The sequence below is a fragment of the Antechinus flavipes genome, chromosome 3 (assembly GCF_016432865.1).
Source record: "Antechinus flavipes isolate AdamAnt ecotype Samford, QLD, Australia chromosome 3, AdamAnt_v2, whole genome shotgun sequence".
NCBI classification, from domain to species: Eukaryota; Metazoa; Chordata; class Mammalia; order Dasyuromorphia; family Dasyuridae; genus Antechinus; species Antechinus flavipes.
The window spans coordinates 633,112,153-633,133,730 of NC_067400.1; the positions used below are offsets into that span (position 1 = coordinate 633,112,153).

General features: G+C 61.8%; 1 protein-coding gene across 2 annotated transcripts in view; it reads right to left on the reverse strand.

Moving 5' to 3' along the window:
• SHANK1 (SH3 and multiple ankyrin repeat domains 1) overlaps window positions 1-21,198 on the reverse strand; it is an 83,856-nt gene extending 62,658 nt beyond the window's left edge. For both annotated transcript variants that reach the window (XM_051990285.1, XM_051990284.1), the window contains exons 1-9: window positions 21,099-21,198; window positions 16,593-16,887; window positions 16,311-16,514; window positions 15,259-15,330; window positions 13,479-13,587; window positions 12,160-12,311; window positions 6,822-6,989; window positions 6,444-6,560; window positions 900-977 (exon numbers count right to left, since the gene is read on the reverse strand). In XM_051990285.1, the coding sequence (XP_051846245.1) occupies window positions 900-977; window positions 6,444-6,560; window positions 6,822-6,989; window positions 12,160-12,311; window positions 13,479-13,587; window positions 15,259-15,330; window positions 16,311-16,514; window positions 16,593-16,844 (1,152 nt within the window). In that variant the 5' untranslated portion in view covers window positions 16,845-16,887; window positions 21,099-21,198. The remainder of the gene's footprint in view (window positions 1-899; window positions 978-6,443; window positions 6,561-6,821; window positions 6,990-12,159; window positions 12,312-13,478; window positions 13,588-15,258; window positions 15,331-16,310; window positions 16,515-16,592; window positions 16,888-21,098) is intronic.
• Window positions 21,199-21,578: the final 380 nt, after the last annotated feature.

Below are 21,578 nucleotides of genomic sequence, written 5' to 3' on the forward strand. Positions count from 1 at the left end.
TCCCCAACCCCTTCCACACTTGGGGTCTTGCTGGCTTCCTGCCCTGCCCCTTCCTCCCATCACCCTGTCCTCTACTTCCCTGTGCGTCTTCCACCTTTCCTAGAATCCCCTCCTCCTCCCTCCTCTTCCCCACTTCCCCTTCGTTCCTTTCCCCTCCCAATCCTCAGAACCCCCCTCCACCACTTCCCCCACCCCCCTCATTCTATCCTCGCTCTGCCTCCTTCCTCTGTTCTTTCAGTCCCTTCTCTGAGCCCTTCTCACTCCCCTTCCAGCCAAGCCCTCTCCGTGTCCTCTCCCTCCCGCTTCCACGCTCCTGCCTGCCTCCTGTCTTCCCCTCATCCCCCGTGCTGCCTTCCTCCCTGCTTTGTCACCACCGGCCTTGCTGCTCCTTGAAGAGGAGGCTCCATCCCCTGGCCCCAGGCCTTTTCTCTGGTGCCCCCCTGCCCGCCCTCCCCCCTCTGCCTCCTATCCTCCCAGTTAATTAAGATCCCCTGCTGGGAGAGCCCCCCGGCTGCTAGTGTCTCTCTCCACGAACTCTCTCACATCTCGTTTGTACAGGGCTGCCTCCCGAATACGGCCTTGACACAGGGTCTAGCTTTGCCTTTCTCTGCGTCCTCAGCCCTAGCATGTGCCTGACACTCAACAGGCACTTAATCAATGCTTGTCGGCTTGCTGACCGTCTCCCTGTCATCCTAATTCTCACCCCCTTCTCCCTTTGCTCTCCTTTCCACTGCCGCTCTCCCCTGTCCTCCCCATCCTCCTCCTCCTCTCTGCTCTCCCATCCTTCACCCCTTCTTTTCCCTCTTCCACATCTGTTTCCCTTATCCAGCCCTCCTTCCTTCCGGGGCTCGCCCCTGCTTCCTTCCCTCCCCACCCCAGCCTTTCCGGGGTCTCTCTACCTGGAAAGGTGTCTGTCCGTTGTTGTTCTTCACCTCCTTGTTGGCCCCCCGGTAGAGGAGTATTCGGGCGCACGTCTCCTGCGGGCAGGGTCGGGAGAGGTTCGGGGTTAGGGCAGACCAGGGGAGGGGAACAGCCCCCAGGCAAATCTGGGGTGTCCCAAGGGGGTGGCCTGGTGTGAAGGATGGGGAAGGGCGGACCCCTGGCCCGGGGGTGGGGGTGGAGCCGTCCTGAGCTTCCCCCCGGGGGGGGGGCCCTTCGGGGGCAGCTCTTGACCCCCAGCAGCCACTGACGGGCTTCCTCCCTCCCCGCCTCAGCTCCCTGCATCTTCCCCTAGAATGACCTTGTGCAGATTCGCTTACTCACTCCCGCCTGAGCCTCCTGGGCTCCCTTCTTGATCCGGCTCCTCAGCACATTTCATTCATTTGTGCAACAAACACTCATTGAGCCTCCGCCGTGTGGGAGCTGAGAGCCGGGAAGGTGAGGAAGACGAGGGGCCGCCGGCCCCTGGAGCTGCCCGCGAGGCGCTTCGAGGGCCCGGCAGGGATTGGGGGGGGCTTTCTTCGCTGGCTTCTTGTGCCTCCAGCAGCGCCTGGTACATAGTAGGCACTTAATAAATGCTCTTGCCTGATTGACAGCGCCTCCACAGGAGAAGCCGGAAACCTGAGATTCTCGGCCTTCAGCTGGGCTGGGGCTCCTCAGGCCCAGGGGCTCTTGCTTCAGGTAGACAAAAAGGCTGTGCTGTGCTGGTGGGGCCTCCCGACTATCCACGAAGACCTACTCAGCGCCCGTCCGTGGCCTGTGGGTCACCCCGGGCTCTCCTGTGTCCTGCTGGCGGGCTGGCCAGCCTTCAGTCCGGGCTCAGCAACGGGCCAGCAGCCAGCCTGGCTGAAGGCAGAGGGCCCTCCGGGCTCAGCTGCCCAGGGACGGGCTTCTCCATCAACAGCAACCCTGGAAGGCTCTTACCAGAGGCCGGGAGAGGCCCCGAGCCAGTCCCAGAAGAGCCGATAGCCAGACAGACCCGTCAAGCCCCCCGGAGACCCCGGCCCCCAGGGATGATTTCTGGGAGTGCCAGGGCCACGTCTGGGGTCTGAGGGTGACGTCTGGGGTCAGGGGTGGCCATTGCCTCCGAAGGCTGCAGCGAGCGATGCGGTACAATACGGACATAGGCCATCCTTGGAGGGGGAAATCACTTCCTGCTGGGGTCCCGGGGGCTTCCTGGGGGCAGCATCCAAAGCAAGCTTGAAAGAAGCAGCAGCCCCCAAAGCCTGGGCGCAGCCTCCTTAGCTTAGAGCCCAAGGAGACGCCAAGGGGCGCAGAAAGCCCTTCAAGTGCAGGAATCGCTTCCAGGCCCACGAAGCTCTGTCTGGTTTCCCGGACGCTCCGCGGGAGGCCCCAGAGGCTCAGCCAGGTGAAGGAGCAAGGCAGAAGCCTCTGGGGAAGGCGTCCAGGGCCTGCCCCGGGGCAGCAGGAGCCGAGGGAGATTTCTGAACAGGCGCAGCTTTCTCCTCTTTCCAGCAGTGGAGGAGCGAAGGAGGAATCAAGGGGCAGAAAGCCCGAGGTGAGTGGGGCTCAGGGGCCTTTGGAGCAGAGGGTGGGAGGGTCAGCGTCCAGGGAAGACACAGGCAGAACGCCGTGTGGCAGGGGACCGAGGCTCGTCCCACTGCCCGTTCAGCTCAGGAGAGCTCCCCATCACTACCGGCGGAGCTTGGAGATGAGACTAGCCAGAATCTGTCCAGCGTAAGGCTACAGACCAGGGGGAACGCCGAAAGGCACTGGGTGGTGCGGTGGACAGAGCACCAAGTCGGAGGCCAGAAGAGTGTTCTCCCTAAGCTAGAATCCGTCCTCAGACACTCACTAGTTGTGTGGTCCTAGGCAAGTCATTCCCCTGCTTGCCTCAGTTTCCTCCTCTATAAAATGAGTTGGAAAAGGAAATGGCAGACTACCCCAGAACCTCTGCCAAGAATCCCGCAAAGGGTACTGAACAACAGGACCAGTGCTGAGATCGCCAAGGCCTGGAGATGCTACGGTTTTGTTTCTTGGTTCTGGACCACGGGGACCCCTCCTCTCTCTAAACCCCACTACCAGCCCAGGGGTGCACCACCCCGGGCCTCCCTTCCCCCTCTGGACCATGGCAATGGACCTGGAAAATCTTGCCGAGTGGGAGAGGCGCCCAAGAAGGCAGAACTGGAAGGAACGGGGAGAAGTCAGGGAGGCGGATCTGGGCGCCTTCTCCATTTCTCCCATCTGTAAAATGAGAGACGTGGATGAGGGTTCTCTGAGGACTTCCAGCTCCCAAATCCTACGAGTCTAAGATTGGAGGCTGGCGGTTCTCCTGATTTTCACAAGAGCGAAGAGGTGGATTCCTCCTGTTCTAGGCTGACAGGCTCGACAGCCAATTCCTGGCAAAATTCTCAAGGATCCAATGGGGGGAATGCTGAGGGAGGGCCGTGCTCGGTCCCGTAGGAGGGTCAAGAGTGGGCTAGCCAGACGAGGCCCTTGCCAGGTCGGCAGAGGCAGCAGGAGAGCAGCAAGGCGGAGCTCGGTCTTGTGATGTCTCGGTGGTCCGGGCTCTTGTGGTGTCTCGGTGGTCCGGGCTCTTGTGATGTCTCGGTGGTCAGGGCCGAGATCGGGGCTTCGGAATCGCTTGGAGAGTATCTGACACCAGGCTGAGTGACCGGCCCCGCAGGACTCCCTCACATCTCTCCTTGGCTCAGTTCTCACCTCCCTTCATCCAGGTTTCAGATGGATGCAAAAGCGGGAGGCGGCTTGGGTTTGCAGCCCATGTAACGCCCCATAACTGACACACAGACCCCCGGCATCTCCCTTCAGTGACCTTCCCCGCCACACCGTGGCCCCCGGTGTAAGGGACAAGCGGTCAGTCCCGCCGCCCTGGGTCTCCAGCTCCAGCGAGGGCAGGTACCTCGGACAGCTCCAAAACTCCGAAGTCTTTCTTGGCGGCTAAGTCTGCGATTCCTGCTCCAGGCTTCTCTCAGGTCAGTCTGGACAAGAACCGCCCTTCCACATGACAGCCCCTCAGGCACGGACCCAGCTGCCTCGTGCCCTGAACCGCCCCTTGTCCAGGCTGAAGCCCCCGCGGGATGGTGGGGCCGGCGCCGGGGGGGGGGGGCTGGGGAGGGCAGCGGGGCCGCTGCCTCCGGTCCCTGTTCTTGCACCACATCGCCCGGGCTTTGGGGGCTTCCGCACGGCTCCAGGAGGCCCAGGGCATAGAGCCGGCCTGGAACTCCCAGCGGCCAGGTGGATGTCATGCTAGAGCCAGGGCCACGTGGGGCAGAGCGCCGGGTCAGAGCCAGCTTCAGACACCTCCTACCTGTGTGAGCCCGAACGCGTCACCTGCCTCTCACCCGTAAAACGAGCCGGACAAGGAAAGGCGAAGCCTGCAGTCGCCGCCGAGAATGGAGCCGCAGGGCGGTCAGGAGACTCGGCTGAGGTATCTGCAAAGCTCTCGGGCACCAGTGGGCACTTAAGCAATCCCTGCTCCCGATTCCCCCACAAGTGTTGAGTCGGAAGTTTGCTTCAAACCTTGTGATTGTGACACTGACGTTTTGAGCCCAAGGCTAAGACTTTACATTAATTCCTACAAATTTCCTCTCCACCGCATCGAGGTCGTCGTCCACAAATATGTCATGAAGAAAACCGTGGCCGGACGTTGGGGGCGCTCCGCTGGAGACCCCTGCCAGCTGCCACTGAACCACTAGTGACGGCTTTGGGTCCGGCTCCCTCGGATACTTCTCTCCGTCTTTCCCGGTAAGAACAGCATGAGATGCTTTTTCAGCGCTTTGCTCGAATCCAGCGCTTCTCTGAGGTTCACACGGTGTGCTCTGTCCCAGAGGGGGCCAGCCTGGCTCCTGGACCCCCTCTCCCTTTGCAGGTGTTCACCCCCTACTCCTGAGTGACAAACCCAGGGGCTCAGGTCTGGCTCCGGGCTCAGAGTTTGCATTCCCGGCCTCTTCCCATCCGGGAACGTTCTCCGATCCCGGGTCGTTCTCTCCCAGCAGTGCCCGGGGACGGAGTTCCCCTGGGCTCCCTTGTGCTCTCGTTTTCATCTTGGGCAGAATGTGGAAGCAAACTCCTCCAGGACAGAGCAATGCACTGGACTGAATAAAATGACAATGGAGCCTATATTGGGGTTAAATATAAAAAGAGGAGGAGAGAGAAGTGAGGAAGCCTCTCGAGAGCAGCTACTCTGTGCCAGGCACTGGGCAAGGAGATTTGCAAACATGGTTTCATTGAACCTCATGACGATACTCAGAGGTGGGTGCTAATTTATCCCCATTTTACAGATGAGGAAACTGACTGCCTCAGCTGCAGAAGATCTGAGGACCTAAGTAGAGCACAAGCCCAACCTGCTATGATCTGTAGCATCCAAGGAAAGAGACCTTCTCTGCTCAGACAGGATGAACTCACGTGTGGACCCCGGCGGCCGGGAGAAGGGCCCACTGTCCCCTGCTCCGCTCAGACCCTCCTCTAGAGGGTTGTGACCATCACAAGAATGGCGTCGGTAAGGCTCGAGAACACAGGCGAGACCCCGAGGGTACTGGGAGGACCCGGGCGGGGGGAGAAGGCTCGGGGCGAGGGGAGACCCACGCTTGGCGAATGTGGAGGCTTATGGAGGAGAGGGAAGGACGGGCCTTGTTCAGAGGGGGCCCAGGAGGAGGGGGCGGGAGGGAAATGTCAGGCTGGCGGGAGGGAGACTTGCTCATGGCGACTCCCAAGTGGAGGAGCTCGTCCCGGGGAGTGATGAGCTTCCCAGCACCGGAGGTGTGCAAATGGAGGCGAGACCTTTTCCAAGTGACCCAGATAACTGCTGAGACCCCGAGCGCCTCAGGGACTCCAGGCTTCTGGGTCAGTGCAAGCGGGTGCTCGTGTGGGAGTCCGCCTCTGCCGAGGGCAGGAAGGAGCGCGAACTGTCGCTGCCCGGCGACTCTCAGCAAGGCTGGATCAAGAAGAGTCGGGGGCAGGAGGGACTCTGGGGGGTTCCAGCCGTCCAAACTGACGGACTCCACGAGGGAGGCTCGGGGGCTTCCCAGGCCGATCATCGGGGGCTTCAAAGGCCAATCGGGGGCTTCCCTGGCTGATCATCGGGGGCTTCCCAGGCCGATTGGGGGCTTCCCAGGCCGATCGGGGGCTTCACGGGCCGATCAGGGGCTTCCCAGGCCGATCGGGGGCTTCACAGGCCGATCAGGGGCTTCCCAGGCCGATCGGGGGCTTCACAGGCCGATCAGGGGCTTCACAGGCCGATCGGGGGCTTCATAGGCCAATCATTGGAGGCTCAGCATAGACCAGCCAGGTCCCAGAGACCTTCAGCATCCTGGACCATCAGCAGGACCAGAGAGCTTGCCCTGGGCTGCCTGGGAAGTCCCTGGCTCATCCTGAGCCTCAGTTTCCCCAAATGTGACACAAAAGCTTCATTCCCACAACCCCGACACTGCACACTAGGAGGCTGTTGCAGGTGATGGGGGAGGGAAGGGCTGGGGTGGTAGGCGAGGGAGGCCGGGAGGCGGAGAGCCCCTGCCCAGACAGACCTTGTTGTAGAGGGCACAGATGTGCAAGGCTGTGTTCCCTGACGCATTCTGGGCACCTGGCTCGGCCCCATAAAACAGCAGGTGTTCCAGGTGTTGGGAGTTACCTCTCTGGCAGGCCTGAGCAGGGAGCAGAAGGGAGCAAAGTCTGTCAGGAGTTCCCTTCCGGCTCCTAGAGCTCGCTGTCCTCAGGGACCCTCCATCCTGGGGTCCTCAGAGTCCCAGACAAGCACATGTACCCCGAGCCCCCCAACCTCAGGGACTCGGGCACGAACCCCTGGTCCCCATCTTCCTCACCCGTCACCCCTCCTACCTGCAGAAACCCAGACCTGTGCCCTCCCCGGCTCACCCCCCCATCCCCCAGCCTCTGGCCCCCAGGACCTGGTGGATCTCCTGCCAGCCGTTCTCATCAGCAATGCCCAGCTGGGCCCGGTTGTAGAGCAGCAGCTCACAGCATCGAGGGTCTCCACCCACCATGGCCGTGTGGAACAAGGGAGTGAGCCCCCGGCGGTCCTTGTAGTTGGGGGATCCCCCGAGGTCCAGCAGAGCCTGCAGCAGAGGTGCAGGAGACAGAGGGGTCCCGGTCAGTCGAGTCCCCCGCTCCCCACAAGGACCAAGGCGTGGGACAGGTTGGGAGGTGCCGAGCCGGGGCCAGAGCCTGCTCTGGGCCTGACCATCGTCGGCCACGCTGGCTGTTCCCTGAGCAAAGGGGAAACGCGGCGCAGCGGGAAGAGTCAGGGCTGGGGGGGCTAAGTTGGGGGCCAGGTTTCCAGCCCGGACCTCGGACTCCTCAGTGTTAGGCCGGGCGACCACCGAGATTCGACGGAGCTGGGCTCTAACCCTGGCCCAGCCTGGGGACGGGGGGAGGGGAAGGGGGCTGGCCCTCGCTTCCTGCCCCCACTGCGCTGCAGCTTTGGCCCTGGCGCCCCACAATCTCCCCTCCTCGGCCCTCGGCCGTTCCTTCAGCAGTGAAACAAAGGCAGGGCTCGGGCTGCGCGAGCGGGAAGGACTCCAGAACCCGAGATCCAGCCCCGTCCGGACAAAGCTGGTTTTCTACGACTGGAAAGCCAGCGTGCTCAGCCCAGTTTGTTCTCCCACCACCTGGGAACCTCTGGTGAGGAAACTCCTACAGGGCCGGAGCCAGCGAGGGCACAGTTTTATGTATTCACTGAAAAGATCAAATTAATCAAACTCTTTAAAAATACTTGATGGTCGCATGAGCTCAGTCAGAAAGCTCTTCTTCCTCCTGCTTCTGGCCTTGGGGTTGGTGGAACGCAGCCCCTGCGCCCCCGACTAGCCCCCCTCCCGGCCCGGCCGCTAGTTCTCCCCGTCTCCTTCTGAGTGCAAGCTGTGGCCCGTGCTCTAACGCGCGGCGCCCCAAGCGGGGCACGGAACCCTTGTGTCCGAGGCAGGCGAGTCCCCGCCAGACCCTCCGGCGTTCCAGGCAGCCCCGGCCGCCGTGTTGGACCGGCGAGGGCCCCAGGTGTTTCCTCAGAACCTCTTACCTAGCCACAAACTCCCCACCCTGCGCTTGTGCGGCTTTAATGGAGGCTTCTGCATTCCTGTGAGATGCCGCCCCCGGAACCCAGCCCCCTGAATCCAGCCCCCCCGAACCCAGCCCCCTGAATCCAGGCCCCCTGAACCCAGCCCCCTGAATCCAGGCCCCCCAAACCCAGCCCCCCAAATCCAGCCTCCCCTGAATCTAGCCCCCTGAATCCAGCCCCCCCGAACCCATCCCCCCTGAACCCAGCCCCCCCGAATCCAGGCCCCCCCGAACCCAGCCCCCCAGAACCCAGCCCCCCAAATCCAGGCCCCCCAAATTCAGCCTCCCCAAATCCAGCCCCCCCGAACCCAGCCCCCTGAACCCAGCCCCCCGAATCCAGGCCCCCTGAATCCAGGCCCCCTCTGCTCATTTGCGCCCAAGTATAGGCAGTGATTCCCACTGATCTGCTCTTCTCACTCAGCCCCTCCCTGCAGCCCGCCGACAGCTTGGGGGTCTCCAGGAGGAGGAGCGGCTGGCTTGGGGGCCGCCCTTTCTATCCCTTAGCAGCACCAAAGATTACAGTGGACATGAAGCGGAGATTTCCTGGGTTCACAAAGCTTCTCTCCCTTCTCCCTGATTCTGCCCTCTGGGCTCAAGCAAAACAAGTCTCACCTCCCTTCCCAGTGACACCCTCAGACACCCGGAGACAAGTGCTGTCTCTGGCTCCTCTGGCTGGCCCCGACCCACACCACGGGGGTCACCCCCAAGACCCTCCCCTTCATCCCCGTCCTTCCTAAAACGTGGCGCCCAAAGTGGAGCATGATGGGTGGGAGGGGCCGCCCCCGAGGCCCGGGGCCACGCTGTGTGAGCGTGTGGGACCGAGCCCTGGGGGGCTTTCTTGTCTCCGTTCACTAAACCCCCCGGGGCCTTTCTCGGACAGCTGCCCACTGCGGCGTCCTCCATCTCGGGCCTAGGAAGCTCATTTTTCAAACCCGTCGGAAGGCTTTACGCTGACCTCTCTCTGCCGAGCTTGCTTTATTCAGTGAGGGAGGGTCTTTGTCTTCCGGCGTTAGCCCCACCACCCCCAGCCCCTGTGAGAGTGGGGGCAGCCCGGCCCTGGCACCCCCCTCGGGAGGGACGTCCTGCCCGGTCACCGCGACCACCGGCGGCCCGGAGCCGTCCCAACAGCCCCAACTGCGCAGGACGGCCTCGCCCCCACCGGGCCCCCGTTCCTGCGGCGCCAGTGACCGAGAAGGAGCCACGCGGCCGCCCACGGCCCCCTCGCACCCAGCGCTTCCTCGTGTAATCACTCCCGGCCGTCTCTGAAACATAAACTCTGCCGAGAACTTGCCCCGAACCCCCTGCCCAGCCATGCTTCCGGGCGGGGCTCAGGAGCCGCTCCCGGGGAAGCCCCCCTAGCCGGAAGCAGCCTTCCCCCCCTGTGCTGGGGACTGGGCGGGGCTAAGTGAGGGGCCCACGGTACTCTGCCTGCATCCAGCAGGTGCTTAATAAATGCTCGTGACTGGGGAGATGCTGCACGCTGGTCTGGTGTGGCCAGTGTCCTCCATGACCTTGAAAAGGTCGCTTTTCCCCTTTGTGCCTCAATTTCTTATTCTTCTAAATGAGGGTCAGACTTGAGGGTCTCAGCTCTGAGGCCCCCAAGGTGGCCCTCAGCTCGGGCTGTGTTCTAGGTCCCTCCCAGCACGAGCCGTGTTCCAGGTCCCTCCCAGCCCAGGCCATGTTCTAGGTCCCTCCCAGCTCGGGCTGTGTTCTAGGACCCTCCCAGCTCAGACTGTGTTCTAGGTCCCTCCTAGCACGAGCCGTGTTCTAGGACCCTCCCAGCTTGGCCTGTGTTCTAGGTTCCTCCCAGCTTGGGCTGTGTTCTAGGTCCCTCCCAGCTTGGGCTGTTCCAGGTCCCTCCCAGCTCAGACTGTGTTCTAGGTCTCTCCCAGCTTGGGCCGTGTTCTAGATCCCTCCCAGCTTGGGCTGTGTTCTAGGTCCCTCCCAGCTCAGACTGTGTTCTAGGTCTCTCCAGCCCAGGCTGTTCCAGGTCTCTCCCAGCTCGGGCCGTGTTCTAGGACCCTCCCAGCTCGGACTGTGTCCTAGGTCCCTCCCAGCACGAGCCGTGTTCTAGGACCCTCCCAGCTTGGGCTGTTTTCTAGGTTCCTCCCAGCCCAGGCTGTGTTCTAGGACCCTCCCAGCTTGGACTGTGTTCTAGGTCCCTCCCAGCTCGGGCTATATTCCCTGTGTTCTAGGTCCCTCCCACCTTGGGCTGTGTTCTAGGTACCTCCCAGCTCAGACTGTGTTCTAGGTCTCTCCCAGCTCGGGCCATGTTCTAGATCCCTCCCAGCTCAGACTGTGTTCTAGGTCCCTCCCAGCCCAGGCTGTTCTAGGTCCCTCCCAGCACGAGCCGTGTTCCAGGTCCCTCCCAGCCCAGGCTGTTCCAGGTCCCTCCCAGCTCAGACTGTGTTCTAGGTCCCTCCCAGCTTGGGCTGTGTTCCAGGTCCCTCCCAGCTCAGACTGTGTTCTAGGTCCCTCCCAGCTTGGGCTGTTCCAGGTCCCTCCCAGCTCAGACTGTGTTCTAGGTCTCTCCCAGCTTGGGCCGTGTTCTAGATCCCTCCCAGCTTGGGCTGTGTTCTAGGTCCCTCCCAGCTCAGACTGTGTTCTAGGTCTCTCCAGCCCAGGCTGTTCCAGGTCTCTCCCAGCTCGGGCCGTGTTCTAGGACCCTCCCAGCTCGGACTGTGTCCTAGGTCCCTCCCAGCACGAGCCGTGTTCTAGGACCCTCCCAGCTTGGGCTGTTTTCTAGGTTCCTCCCAGCCCAGGCTGTGTTCTAGGACCCTCCCAGCTTGGACTGTGTTCTAGGTCCCTCCCAGCTCGGGCTATATTCCCTGTGTTCTAGGTCCCTCCCACCTTGGGCTGTGTTCTAGGTACCTCCCAGCTCAGACTGTGTTCTAGGTCTCTCCCAGCTCGGGCCATGTTCTAGATCCCTCCCAGCTCAGACTGTGTTCTAGGTCCCTCCCAGCCCAGGCTGTTCTAGGTCCCTCCCAGCACGAGCCGTGTTCCAGGTCCCTCCCAGCCCAGGCTGTTCCAGGTCCCTCCCAGCTCAGACTGTGTTCTAGGTCTCTCCCAGCTTGGGCTGTGTTCTAGGTCCCTCCCAGCTTGGGCTGTGTTCTAGGTCCCTCCCAGCCCAGGCTGTTCCAGGTCTCTCCCAGCTCAGGCCATGTTCTAGGTCCCTCCAAGCTCAGGCTGTGTTCTAGGTCTCTCCCAGCTCAGGCTGTGTTCCAGGTCCCTCCCAGCCCAGGCTGTTCCAGGTCTCTCCCAGCTCAGACTGTGTTCTAGGACCCTCCCAGCTCGGACTGTGTCCTAGGTCCCTCCCAGCACGAGCCGTGTTCTAGGACCCTCCCAGCTTGGGCTGTGTTCTAGGTTCCTCCCAGCTTGGGCTGTGTTCTAGGTCCCTCCCAGCTCAGACTGTGTTCTAGGTCTCTCCCAGCTCGGGCCATGTTCTAGATCCCTCCCAGCTTGGGCTGTGTTCTAGGTCCCTCCCAGCCCAGGCCATGTTCTAGGTCCCTCCCAGCTCAGACTGTGTTCCAGGTCCCTCCCAGTGCTCTGTTCTAAGGCTCTTTCCCCCAGCTCTGACGTCCTTGTATCCCGCTCTCTGAGCCAGCCCCCTTCACCCCTTTCTCTGCTCGAAGTCTCCCCCAGTCTGACTGACTCCGAGCCGCGGCCCTCCTCAGCTCGCACGTTCGCAGCCTCGGGACCCTCTAACTCTGTGGTTCTGGTCCCAGGACTCAGCCCAAAGGATGACACGGGGGCCAAGGGGAAGGGAGCGGAACCGGGGCCCAGCCCTCACTTTAGTCAGAACCGGAAGGAGCTTTCATTTTAAAGAAGGGCGACGGGCCTCCGGGGGGGCAAGAGACCACGAGAGGCTGGCCCTCCCGCCGCCCCGAGCGCCTGCACAGGAATAGGGGCCGGGGGCCTTCCCGGGAGGAAGCGGGGCGGGGGAGCCCTCAGTGCGGCCAGGGGGCTCTGCAAGGGATGCTGCTCCCCAGGGATGGGGCCATCCCGGGGCCTCCTCAAGGCAGCCTCTGGGGCAGCGGGAGGGTCTGCCCTGCGGGGCAGCGGAGGACAGACATCCCGGAGCTTCTCCGGGGAGGCCCCTGAGGGGTCTCTGGGGGGCCCTGGGAGGGCTCTCTCGGGAAGGGCCTGTGGGGGGGACTGCAGGGGCGGGGGTCTCACCGTGAGCGCCATGCAGTGCCGGGCACACACAGCCTTGTGCAGCGCCGTCATCCCATCCCGGGCCCGGAAGTCGATGTGGGCCCCGCCCAAGCACAGCGTGCGGATCACGTCCACCGAGCCCTCGATCTGGGCCGCCAGCGTCAGAGGCGTCTCTGAGGAGGGGGGGGCGCCCTCAGTCCGCAGTCTCCCCCCACTCTCCCCCCCCCAGGCCCCCTGAGCTGTAGCCTCCATAACTCTGTAACTCCCTCCTCCATATCCCCCTCCTCAGTAATCCCCTCCTCCATATCCCCCTCCGTATTCCCCTCCTCTGTAACCCCCTCCTCCATATCCCCCTCCTCTGTAACCCCCCTCCTCCGTATCCCCCTCCTCTAATCCCCTCCTCTGTATCCCCCTCTTCTGTAACCCCCCTCCTCCTCTGTAACCCCCTCCTCCATATCCCCCTCCTCTGTAACCCCCCTCCTCCATATCCCCCTCCTCTGTAACCCCCTCCTCCATATCCCCCTCCTCTGTAACCCCCTCCTCCGTATCCCCCTCCTCTGTAACCCCCCTCCTCTGTAACCCCCTCCTCCATAACCCCCTCCTCCGTATTCCCCTCCTCTGTAGCCCCCTCCTCCGTATCCCCCTCCTCCGTATCCCCCTCCTCTGTAACCCCCTCCTCTGTAACCCCCTCCTCCGTATCCCCCTCCTCTGTAACCCCCTCCTCCACATCCCCCTCCTCGGTAACCCCCTCTTCCATATCCCCCTCCTCTGTAACCCCCTCCTCTGTATCCCCCTCCTCTGTAACCCCCTCCTCCGTATCCCCCTCCTCTGTAACCCCCTCTTCCATATCCCCCTCCTCTGTAACCCCCTCCTCCGTATCCCCCTCCTCTGTAACCCCCTCCTCCGTATCCCCCTCCTCTGTAACCCCCTCCTCCATATCCCCCTCCTCTGTAACCCCCTCCTCTGTATCCCCCTCCTCTGTAACCCCCTCCTCCATATCCCCCTCCTCTGTAACCCCCTCCTCTGTATCCCCCTCCTCTGTAACCCCCTCTCCATATCCCCCTCCTCTGTAACCCCCCTCCTCCGTATCCCCCTCCTCTGTAACCCCCTCCTCCGTATCCCCCTCCTCTGTAACCCCCTCCTCCATATCCCCCTCCTCTGTAACCCCCTCCTCTGTATCCCCCTCCTCTGTAACCCCCTCCTCCGTATCCCCCTCCTCCGTATCCCCCTCCTCTGTAACCCCCTCCTCCATATCCCCCTCCTCTCTGCCCCCAAGCTGGAGTCACAGAACACTGGAACTAGAAGGACCCCTGCTCCTTCCCAGCCCCCCGCGGCCGTACCTCCTGAGTCAGAGTCATGATAATTGGGGTCCAGCCCCTTGTCCAACAGCCTCGCCACCTTGTCGGATGTGCCGAGCTGTACATACTCCAGAAACTTCTTCAGCCCGGTCTGGGTCGACACGCACACACACAAAGAAGAACCCGCTTAGGACCATGAGGGAGTAGAGGGTGGGGCCCCCAGACCTCCCCCCCTCTTCTCTGGCAGACCCCCCCCCTTGGGGGAGGAGGATTTTAGGGAGTGACATGGAGAATGGCTGGGGGGGATAAGAAGTGGGGAGTCCAAAAAGGCTACAAGGGGCCGACGGAGGATGCTTGGGGAGCCACGAGATGAGAAACATGGCGGCGTCGCAAGAGGGATATGGCAGTCTGTCAATTAGATTCAGGAATTCCAAAAGCATTTATTAAGCACCCCCTGTCACCGTGCCAGGAACAGGGGACACAAAGACAAGAATAGAACTTTCCTTGACTTCAAGGAGTTTACTTTGACTTGAGGAAATTTAAATGGGACCCACAGCTGTTTCCCTCCTCCCCACCCCCTCCCATCCTCTTGAAATGTGAGAGAAATAGGAGATATGGAGAAAAGAATAGTTAGACTAGACGGATGCAAGGAAGGAAGGAAGGAAGGAAGGAAGGAAGGAAGGAAGGAAGGAAGGAAGGAAGGAAGGAAGGAAGGAAGGAAGGAAGGAAAGAAGGAAGGAAGGAAGGAAGGAAGGAAGGAAGGAAGGAAGAAGGAAGAAGGAAGGAAGGAAGGAAGGAAGGAAGGAAGGAAGGAAGGAAGGAAGGAAGGAAGGAAGGAAGAAGGAAGGAAGGAAGGAAGGAAGGAAGGAAGGAAGGAAGGAAGGAAGGAAGGAAGGAAGGAAGGAAGGAAGGAAGGAAGGGAAGAAGGAAGGAAGAAGGAAGGAAGGAAGGAAGGAGGAAGGAAGGAAGGAAGGAAGGAAGGAAGGAAGGAAGGAAGGAAGGAAGGAAGGAAGAAGGAAGGAAGGAAGGAAGGAGGAAGGAAGGGAGAGAGGGAGGGAGGGAGGGAGGAAGGAAGGAAGGAAGGAAGGACGGAGGGAGGAAGGAAGGAAGGAAGGAAGGAAGAAGGAAGGAAGGCAGGGAGGGAGGGAGGAAGGAAGGAAAGAAGGAGATATGGAGCAAAGAATAGTTAGGATAGACGGATGGAGGAAGGAAGGAAGGAAGGAAAGAAGGAAGGATGGAAGGAAGGAAAGAAGGAAGGAAGGAAGGAAGGAAGGAAGGAAGGAAGGAAGGAAGGAAGGAAGAAGGAAGGAATGAAGGAACAAAGGAACGAAGGAAGGAGAGGAAAGAGAGAGGAAGGGAGGGAGGGAGGAAGGAAAGAAGGAAGGAAGGAAAAGAAAGAAAGGCAGGTAGGTAGGAAATAGATGAGGATTGCAGAAGGAAGGATCTGGTGATTCATGAGAGAGAGTAACGAGCATGGAGGGTATTGGCAATCATGGGATGGAGAATATGGACAGCCAGATAAAGAATACAGCAGACACAGTGGGGAACGTAAAGATTTAAGGGAGAAGGATACCTGGGGGGTGGAAAGAAATAGGACGGGACGGAGGAGAGTCCCAGGATAAAATAATAGCTCACATGTCTTTTGAGTTTGTCAAGCACTAGGCACAAGCCCATGTGATTGATTAAAGAATTTAGGGGGTCCTGGGAGAGATTCTGAGGCTCACATATGGAGGGAGGAGATGAGAGGGGCAGACATGGGAGGACGGCTGGAGACATCACGGGGATGGAGGCAGATGATGGAGACGGAGTCCCTTTCTTTCACCTTGGTATGGAGTTTTGCTAGTTGCTTCTCATCCAGATTGGTCTGCTTGTAAACCCGGGTCTTGTATCGGAACTGAGGCAGAATAGGAGGTAAAATGAGAGAGAGAGAGAGAGAGAGAGAGAGAGAGAGAGAGAGAGAGAGAGAGAGAGACAGAGAGAGACAGAGAGACAGAGAGACAGACGGAGACAGAGAGACAAGAGGAGAGAGAGAGACAGAGGGACAGACAGACAGACAGAGAAACAAAAGAGAGACAGAAAAACGAGAGAGACAGAGAGAAACAAAAGAGAGACAGACAGAGAAACGAGAGACAGAGAAAGAAGAGAGAGAGAGAGACAGACAGAGAGAGAGAGAGACAGAGACAGAGACAGAGACAGAGACAGAGAGAGACAGAGAGAGGAGATTGTGAGGGAGACAGCATGCTAAAGAGGAAGCCCAACACTGGGGGACAAAGGGGGAGGAGAGGGAGGGGAAGGGAAGTACCTCTCAACCCTCTGTCCCCTGCCCCCAACTCATTCTGGGCGAAGGAGAGCAGAAATGAGTCCCCAGCATGGGGCCATGGGGTGTCTCTGCAGGACGGGCACAGGGGTCCCGGGGGAGCGTGGCGTGTTCTGGGGCGGGGGCCAGCGGGCAGTCTGCACCCTCTGGGGAGTCAGGGCCATTCATGGCCACAGCCATACTGGGGGGGGGGGCAGCAGCTGCCCATTCCCTGGCGAGGAGAACTTTGGGGGAAAGGCTGCAGGAGGACCTGGGGCTCAGGGCCACCAGGAAGAGCCAGGGATCCGAGCTCTCTCATTTTACATTTACAGAAAAGGAAACTGAGGCTCCGAGGGCAGGGGCATTCAGCTCCCGAGGGGCAGTGTGGGAAGGGGGGGTGTGGTCTGGAGGCTGTCCCCACCTGTTACTCTCAGACCTCCCCCGCTGCCCCCAGCGCCCCCCTCTCATAAAGGGCCAGCCTGCCGCAGGCTCCGTTCCCTGCCTCTGGAACCCCGGCTCCAGGCTCCTCCTCTCCAGGAGCGTCCGCGGGGGTCTCGGCGGGGGGGGGGGGCGCTCACCTCGAGGTAGGGCACGCCCTTCTCAAAGGACTGGGGGTACTCTCGGAGCAGGCGCTCCTCCTCCAGGAAGTTGGCGTCCCGGCCGGAGGAGGCCGGCTGGAACAGCCCGTAGTTGAGCACGTCCTGGAGGCTCTCGCTCAGGGCGCACAGGACCTGCTGCTTGGCGGCCCAGATGGTGGCGTCCGGATTGAAGCGCAGACATTTCTGGGGGCGGGAGAGGAGGAGGTCAGAGGGCGGGCGGGGGCTCCGGGCAGCCCGGACGCCCGCGGGGCCCCCACTCACGGTCTGGTGCAGATCGGGGATCCCAATCCGGAAGACCATCATACTGAAGTGGGCGTCGTCGGGCACGGACATGGAGCGTCCCTGCAGGCGGCGGGCGGAGGCCAGGCTAATGCCGGCCCCCCCAGCCCGGCCCCGGGCCCCTTTGGGTCCCCTCCCCGGGCCGTCCCGGGAGCTGTCCGACTCGGAGCCTCCCTCGGGGCACTCGCTCACGCTGCGGCGCTCCTCCTCGCTGGACGCGGGGCTTCGGGGCATCGTGGGGCCGCGGGGCCACAGGGAGCCGCAGCATCACAGGCAGCTGGAACAGACGGCCGCGGGTCAGCTCCGGCGGGGGGCGGGGGGCGGGGGTGACGGCCCGCGGGCAGCCCCTGGCCCGGGAGTCTCCTGTGTCCTTCCTTCCCGCTCTGCTGGCCACGGGCCACGGAGGGAAGCAGCAGGTTCCCGTGTGGTCGGTGGGGGGCGGGGGGCAGGGGGAGCGGCAGCTGCTCTCGCAGCCCCCCGCCACCAGCCGGCCAGGGGCAGAGGGGACGGCCGCCCCTCCTCCCCCCAGACGTGCCCGCCACAAGTCACCTACACTCACGAGGCCCCAAGCTGTCTCCTTGCCCTTGTCCTTGCCCCCCCCTCCGCCCCACTTTGCCGCTGACCCAGCGTAGCCGTGTCCCAGAAACCGAGGAATCACCGCGGGAGCTACTGGCCCACTTTGCCAAACCACCGAAAACGCTGCTAAAATTAGGCTCCGGAGCCAGAGTGGCGTGACGGGGAGCGTGCCCTCCTGCCCTGGCCCAGCTCGGGGCCTGGCCCCAGCGAAGGGGCAGACTGGGATCCCTGGGCTGAGGGGAGAGGGGAGGGAGGGGAGGGAAGGCTGGACAGCGGCTCGGGTCGTGGGGTGACTCCGGGAGGACGTGACAAGGTACTCAAAGGGGGTTGTCTAGGTAACCGTCCCCAGAGGAAAATGTGGTGAATGGGGACCTAGTGGGGGGGAAGGTGTGGAGGTGAAGTGTGTGAGGGCGACGGCGCGGGGTGGGCCGAGGGGAGGGGGTGGCGGCCAAGAGGCCCAAGCACCCGAGGCTGGGGGCGCTGCCACCCGATGAGGGTCACTCCTGATAGAAAGCCATGGGCACGGGGGCCGGGAGCGGTGCTGACAGGGGAAAGTAAAGGGACCTGCTCTCCCCGCCTCTGCCTCTGTCTGCTGTCTCTCTCTCTCTTCTCTCCCTTCTCCTTCGCCTCCCTCCCTCTCTCCCCCTTCCTCTTCTCACTATCTGTCTTTCTGTCTGTCTCTCCCTTCCCTCCTTCTGTCTCTCCCCCTTCCTCTTCTCTCTGAATTTCTCTGTCTCTGTCTTTCTCTCTGTGTGTGCTTCTCTCTCTCTGCCTCTCTCTCTCTCTCTCTCTCTCTCTCCCTTCTCTCTCTTCTGCCTCCCTCCCCCTCTTCCCCTTTCTCTTCTTACTGTCTTTCTGTCTCTCTGTCTCTTTGTCTGTCTCTCTCTCTCTCTCTCCTCTGCCTCCCTCACCCTCTCCTCCTTCCTCTTCTCACTGTCTTTCTATCTCTCTCCCTTCCCTCCTTCTCTCTCTTCCCCCCTTCCTCTTCTCACTCTCTGGCTCTGTCTCTCTCTTTCTCTCTGTGTGTGCTTCTCTTTCTCTCTCTCTCTCTCTCTCTCTCTCTCTCTCTCTAACTCTCTCTGCCTGTCTCTCTCTCTTTCTCTCTCTCCCTTGCCTCCCTCCCTCTCTCCCCCTTCCCCTTCTGTCTCTCAGTCTCTCTCTGTGTGTGCTTCTCTCTCTCTCTCTCTCTCTGCCTCTGTATCTCTCTCTCTTTCTCTCTCTCCCCTGCCTCCCTCCTCCTCTCCCCCTTTCTCTTCTCACTGTCTTTGTCTCTCTGTCTCTTTGTCTCTGTCTCTCTTTCTCTCTCTCTCCTCTGCCTCCCTCCCCCTCTCCCCGTTCCCCTTCTCACTGTCTGCCTGTCTGTCTCTCTCCCTTCCCTCCTCTCTCTTCCCCCTTCCTCTTCTCACTCTCTGGCTCTCAGTTTCTTTCTCTCTGTGTGCTTCTCTCTCTAACTCTCTCTCTGCCTCTGTATCTCTCTCTCTCTCTCTCTCTCTCTCTCTCTCTCTCTCTCTCTCTCCTCTGCCTCCCTCCCCCTCTCCCCCTTCCCCTTCTCACTGTCTGCCTGTCTGTCTGTCTCCCTTCCCTCCTCTCTCTTCCCCCTTCCTCTTCTCACTCTCTGGCTCTCAGTTTCTTTCTCTCTGTGTGTGTTTCTTTCTCTCTCTCTAACTCTCTCTCTGCCTCTGTCTCTCTCTCTCTCTTTCTCTCTCTCCCCTGCCTCCCTCCCCCTCTCCCCCTTCCTCTTCTCACCGTCTTTCTGTCTGTCTCTCTGTCTCTCTCCTCTCCCCCTTCTCCTCCTCCTCACTGAGGCCGTGTGGTCCTGATCTTAACAGGACTGGGCTTGAGACCACCCCCTTGTCTAGCCCCTTCCCCTCAGCCCCAGAAACAAGACTGCACGGTTTTGTCCCGCCCCCACCCCAAGAAAGGCCGGGCTCCTGGGTTTCCATGGAAATCCAAAGCAGCCAAGGCCCAGCTGACTTTGGGAGGGGGTGAGGGGAGGACAAAATGTATTGGAAGCATTTTCCCCACAGGAACCCAGGCAACCCCCCGCTCCTCCCCATTGCTGTTCCCCTCAGGATCCGGCATCTAGTCACATGATCCCCGAGCCAATGCTCCAGCTGACCTGGGCCCTGAAGGAATTTGGGGGGAATGGGCTTCCCAGAGACTCAGCTCGCGGCCCCCCCCAAAGCACCCAGAGCAACGAAGCGATACCTGGCTCCATCCGCCTGCAGCCCTGCCTCCTTCCTCCCAGGGCTAGCTCAGAGCCCCCCACCCCCCAGCCCTGGACAGACACTAGCTCCCCTTCCCCCCCAGCCCTGGGCTGAGGGCGGGAGCTGGCACACATCGCCGGGGCGGCATGAATCAAGCGCGCCGGTAGCTAAGAATAGCTAGAACGCAGCTGGTGAGGAGACAGGCTGAGGATGGCAGCCCTGGGGGTGGGGGGAAGAGAAAAGGGGAGACCGGGGGTAGGGGGTGAGGGGTGGCTGGGGGACACTGGGCAGGGCCGGGGAAGCTCAGGGAGAAAGAAGAGAGGGAACTGAGTGGGGGGAGATGGAGAGAGCTGGAAGGAGAGAAGGAGGGGAAGGGGAGACAGGAGGCTCCTGGGGGAGGACAGGGAGAGACTGAGCCGAGCTGGGGGGCAGAGGGGGAAGTGGTGGGGAATGGGGGCAGCGAAGAGGAAAAGGAAGGAGGAAGGTCAAGGGGAGGCTCCCGGAGGTGGACAAGGGAGGCTTTCCAGGAACTGGGAAGGAATGAGACTGGGGGAGGGGGGAGTCGTAATGAGGGGAAAGAGATAAGAGAACCCGGTTGTAAAAAGGGTGGAAAGGGGGAGACGGCAGAGTCTGGGGAAAGGGGGAGGGAATAAGAGGCTTGGGGGAGGGGTGCAAGGAGAGAAGGAAGAGGAAAGGGAAGAGGATCATAGTAGAAGCTGAATGAGGGAAGAAGAGCAGGGTGGGAGTGGGAGGGAGGAAAGCGATGGGAGAAGGGACTGAGGTCTTCATGGGGCTCGAGGTTAAAGAACGCGAGGGGGGCAGAGAAGCATGGGAAGGAGGAGAGAAGGGGGCAGGGAGAAGGAGATGGCAGGAGACGTGGGGATCCATGGGAAAGAGAGGAGAGGGACTGGAAGAAGGAAAAATCAGAAGGAAGAGAGAAGGAGGGGAGCACTGGAGGGGAGGTGGGGCCCAATGGGGAGAGGGGGCCCTCAGGCAAGAGCAGGGGGAGAGGAAGGAGGCTCGGGAAGGGGCCTCCCAGAGAAAGGGCAAGGAGGCCCAGGCCTCTGCCAGGCAAGGGGAGAGCGCGGGAGGCCAGGGCTTCTGGGGGCCTGGGCTGAGGCCGGGGAACCTGGGACATGCTGAGAAGCGGAGGGTACCGGCCGGAGAGAGAACAAAGGGGACAGCGGACAAAAAGGAGGCTGGGAAGGAGGAGGAAGGACAAGAGCTGGGTGGGGGCGCTGGGGAGACGCGGAGGGCCGGAGAAGACAAAGGCAGCCGGGGTCAGAGAGGACAAGGGGGACAGAGGCGCTGGAAGAGATGGTGACACCGGGGATGAGACAGGTGACGGCCACCGGGAGCCGAGGGGGAGGGGGGAGTGGCCGAGGAAGGAGCACCCAAAGCCAGGAGGCTAGGAAGGTAGGAGCGGAGCGGCAAGGCCGTGGTTTGGGGGAGACGGGCGCCAGGGGGGGCCACCCTCTCCCTCCCCGCCAGGCTCGGGATCTGGGACAGGGCACCGGGGACTGGGGCGTAACCCAATTCAACGTTGCCCACGGCAACCGTTCCCCTCCCCCAATCCCTCCCCCTCCCCTAAATGGGGGAGGCAGCGGCTAAAGACGGCTAGGAGCGCCCACCCCCCCATTCCTTCTATCCGCACTCACACATGTTCCAAGCCCCTGCCCCCCACCCGCCCCCAGTCCCCTCTTACCTGACCGGCGGGGCTCCTGGGTCCCAGTCGGCGGCGCCCGCGGCCCCCTGTCCCCCCTCCCTCCCCACCCCCCACCCCCCCAAAGACAGAGACCCCCCCTCAGGCCATGCCCCAGCACCCCGGAGGGGGGAGGGGGGAGGGGAGGGCCGGGGACCTCACCCCCCCCTCGGGCCGGGCCGGGCCCTGGGCATCCGCAGAGCGCCCCCTCCCTCCTCCGGCCGCCCCCTCGTCCGCCTCCGGGTGGGCTCCGGGCTCCTGGCTCCGGGCTCCCTCCTTCCCCGCCCCCCTCGCGGCTGGCAGGCTTGGCGGAGGCTTCGGGATTCCTCCTCCTTCTCCTCCTCCTCCTCCTCCAGCCGCCGCCGCCGCTGCCGCCTCCCGCTCCTTCCTCCTCGCCTCCTCCTCCTCCTCGCTTCCTTCCTTCCTTCCCTGCTCCCTCTCTCCTGCCGCCTGCTCTCCCTGTCCCTCTGTCTCTGTCTCTCC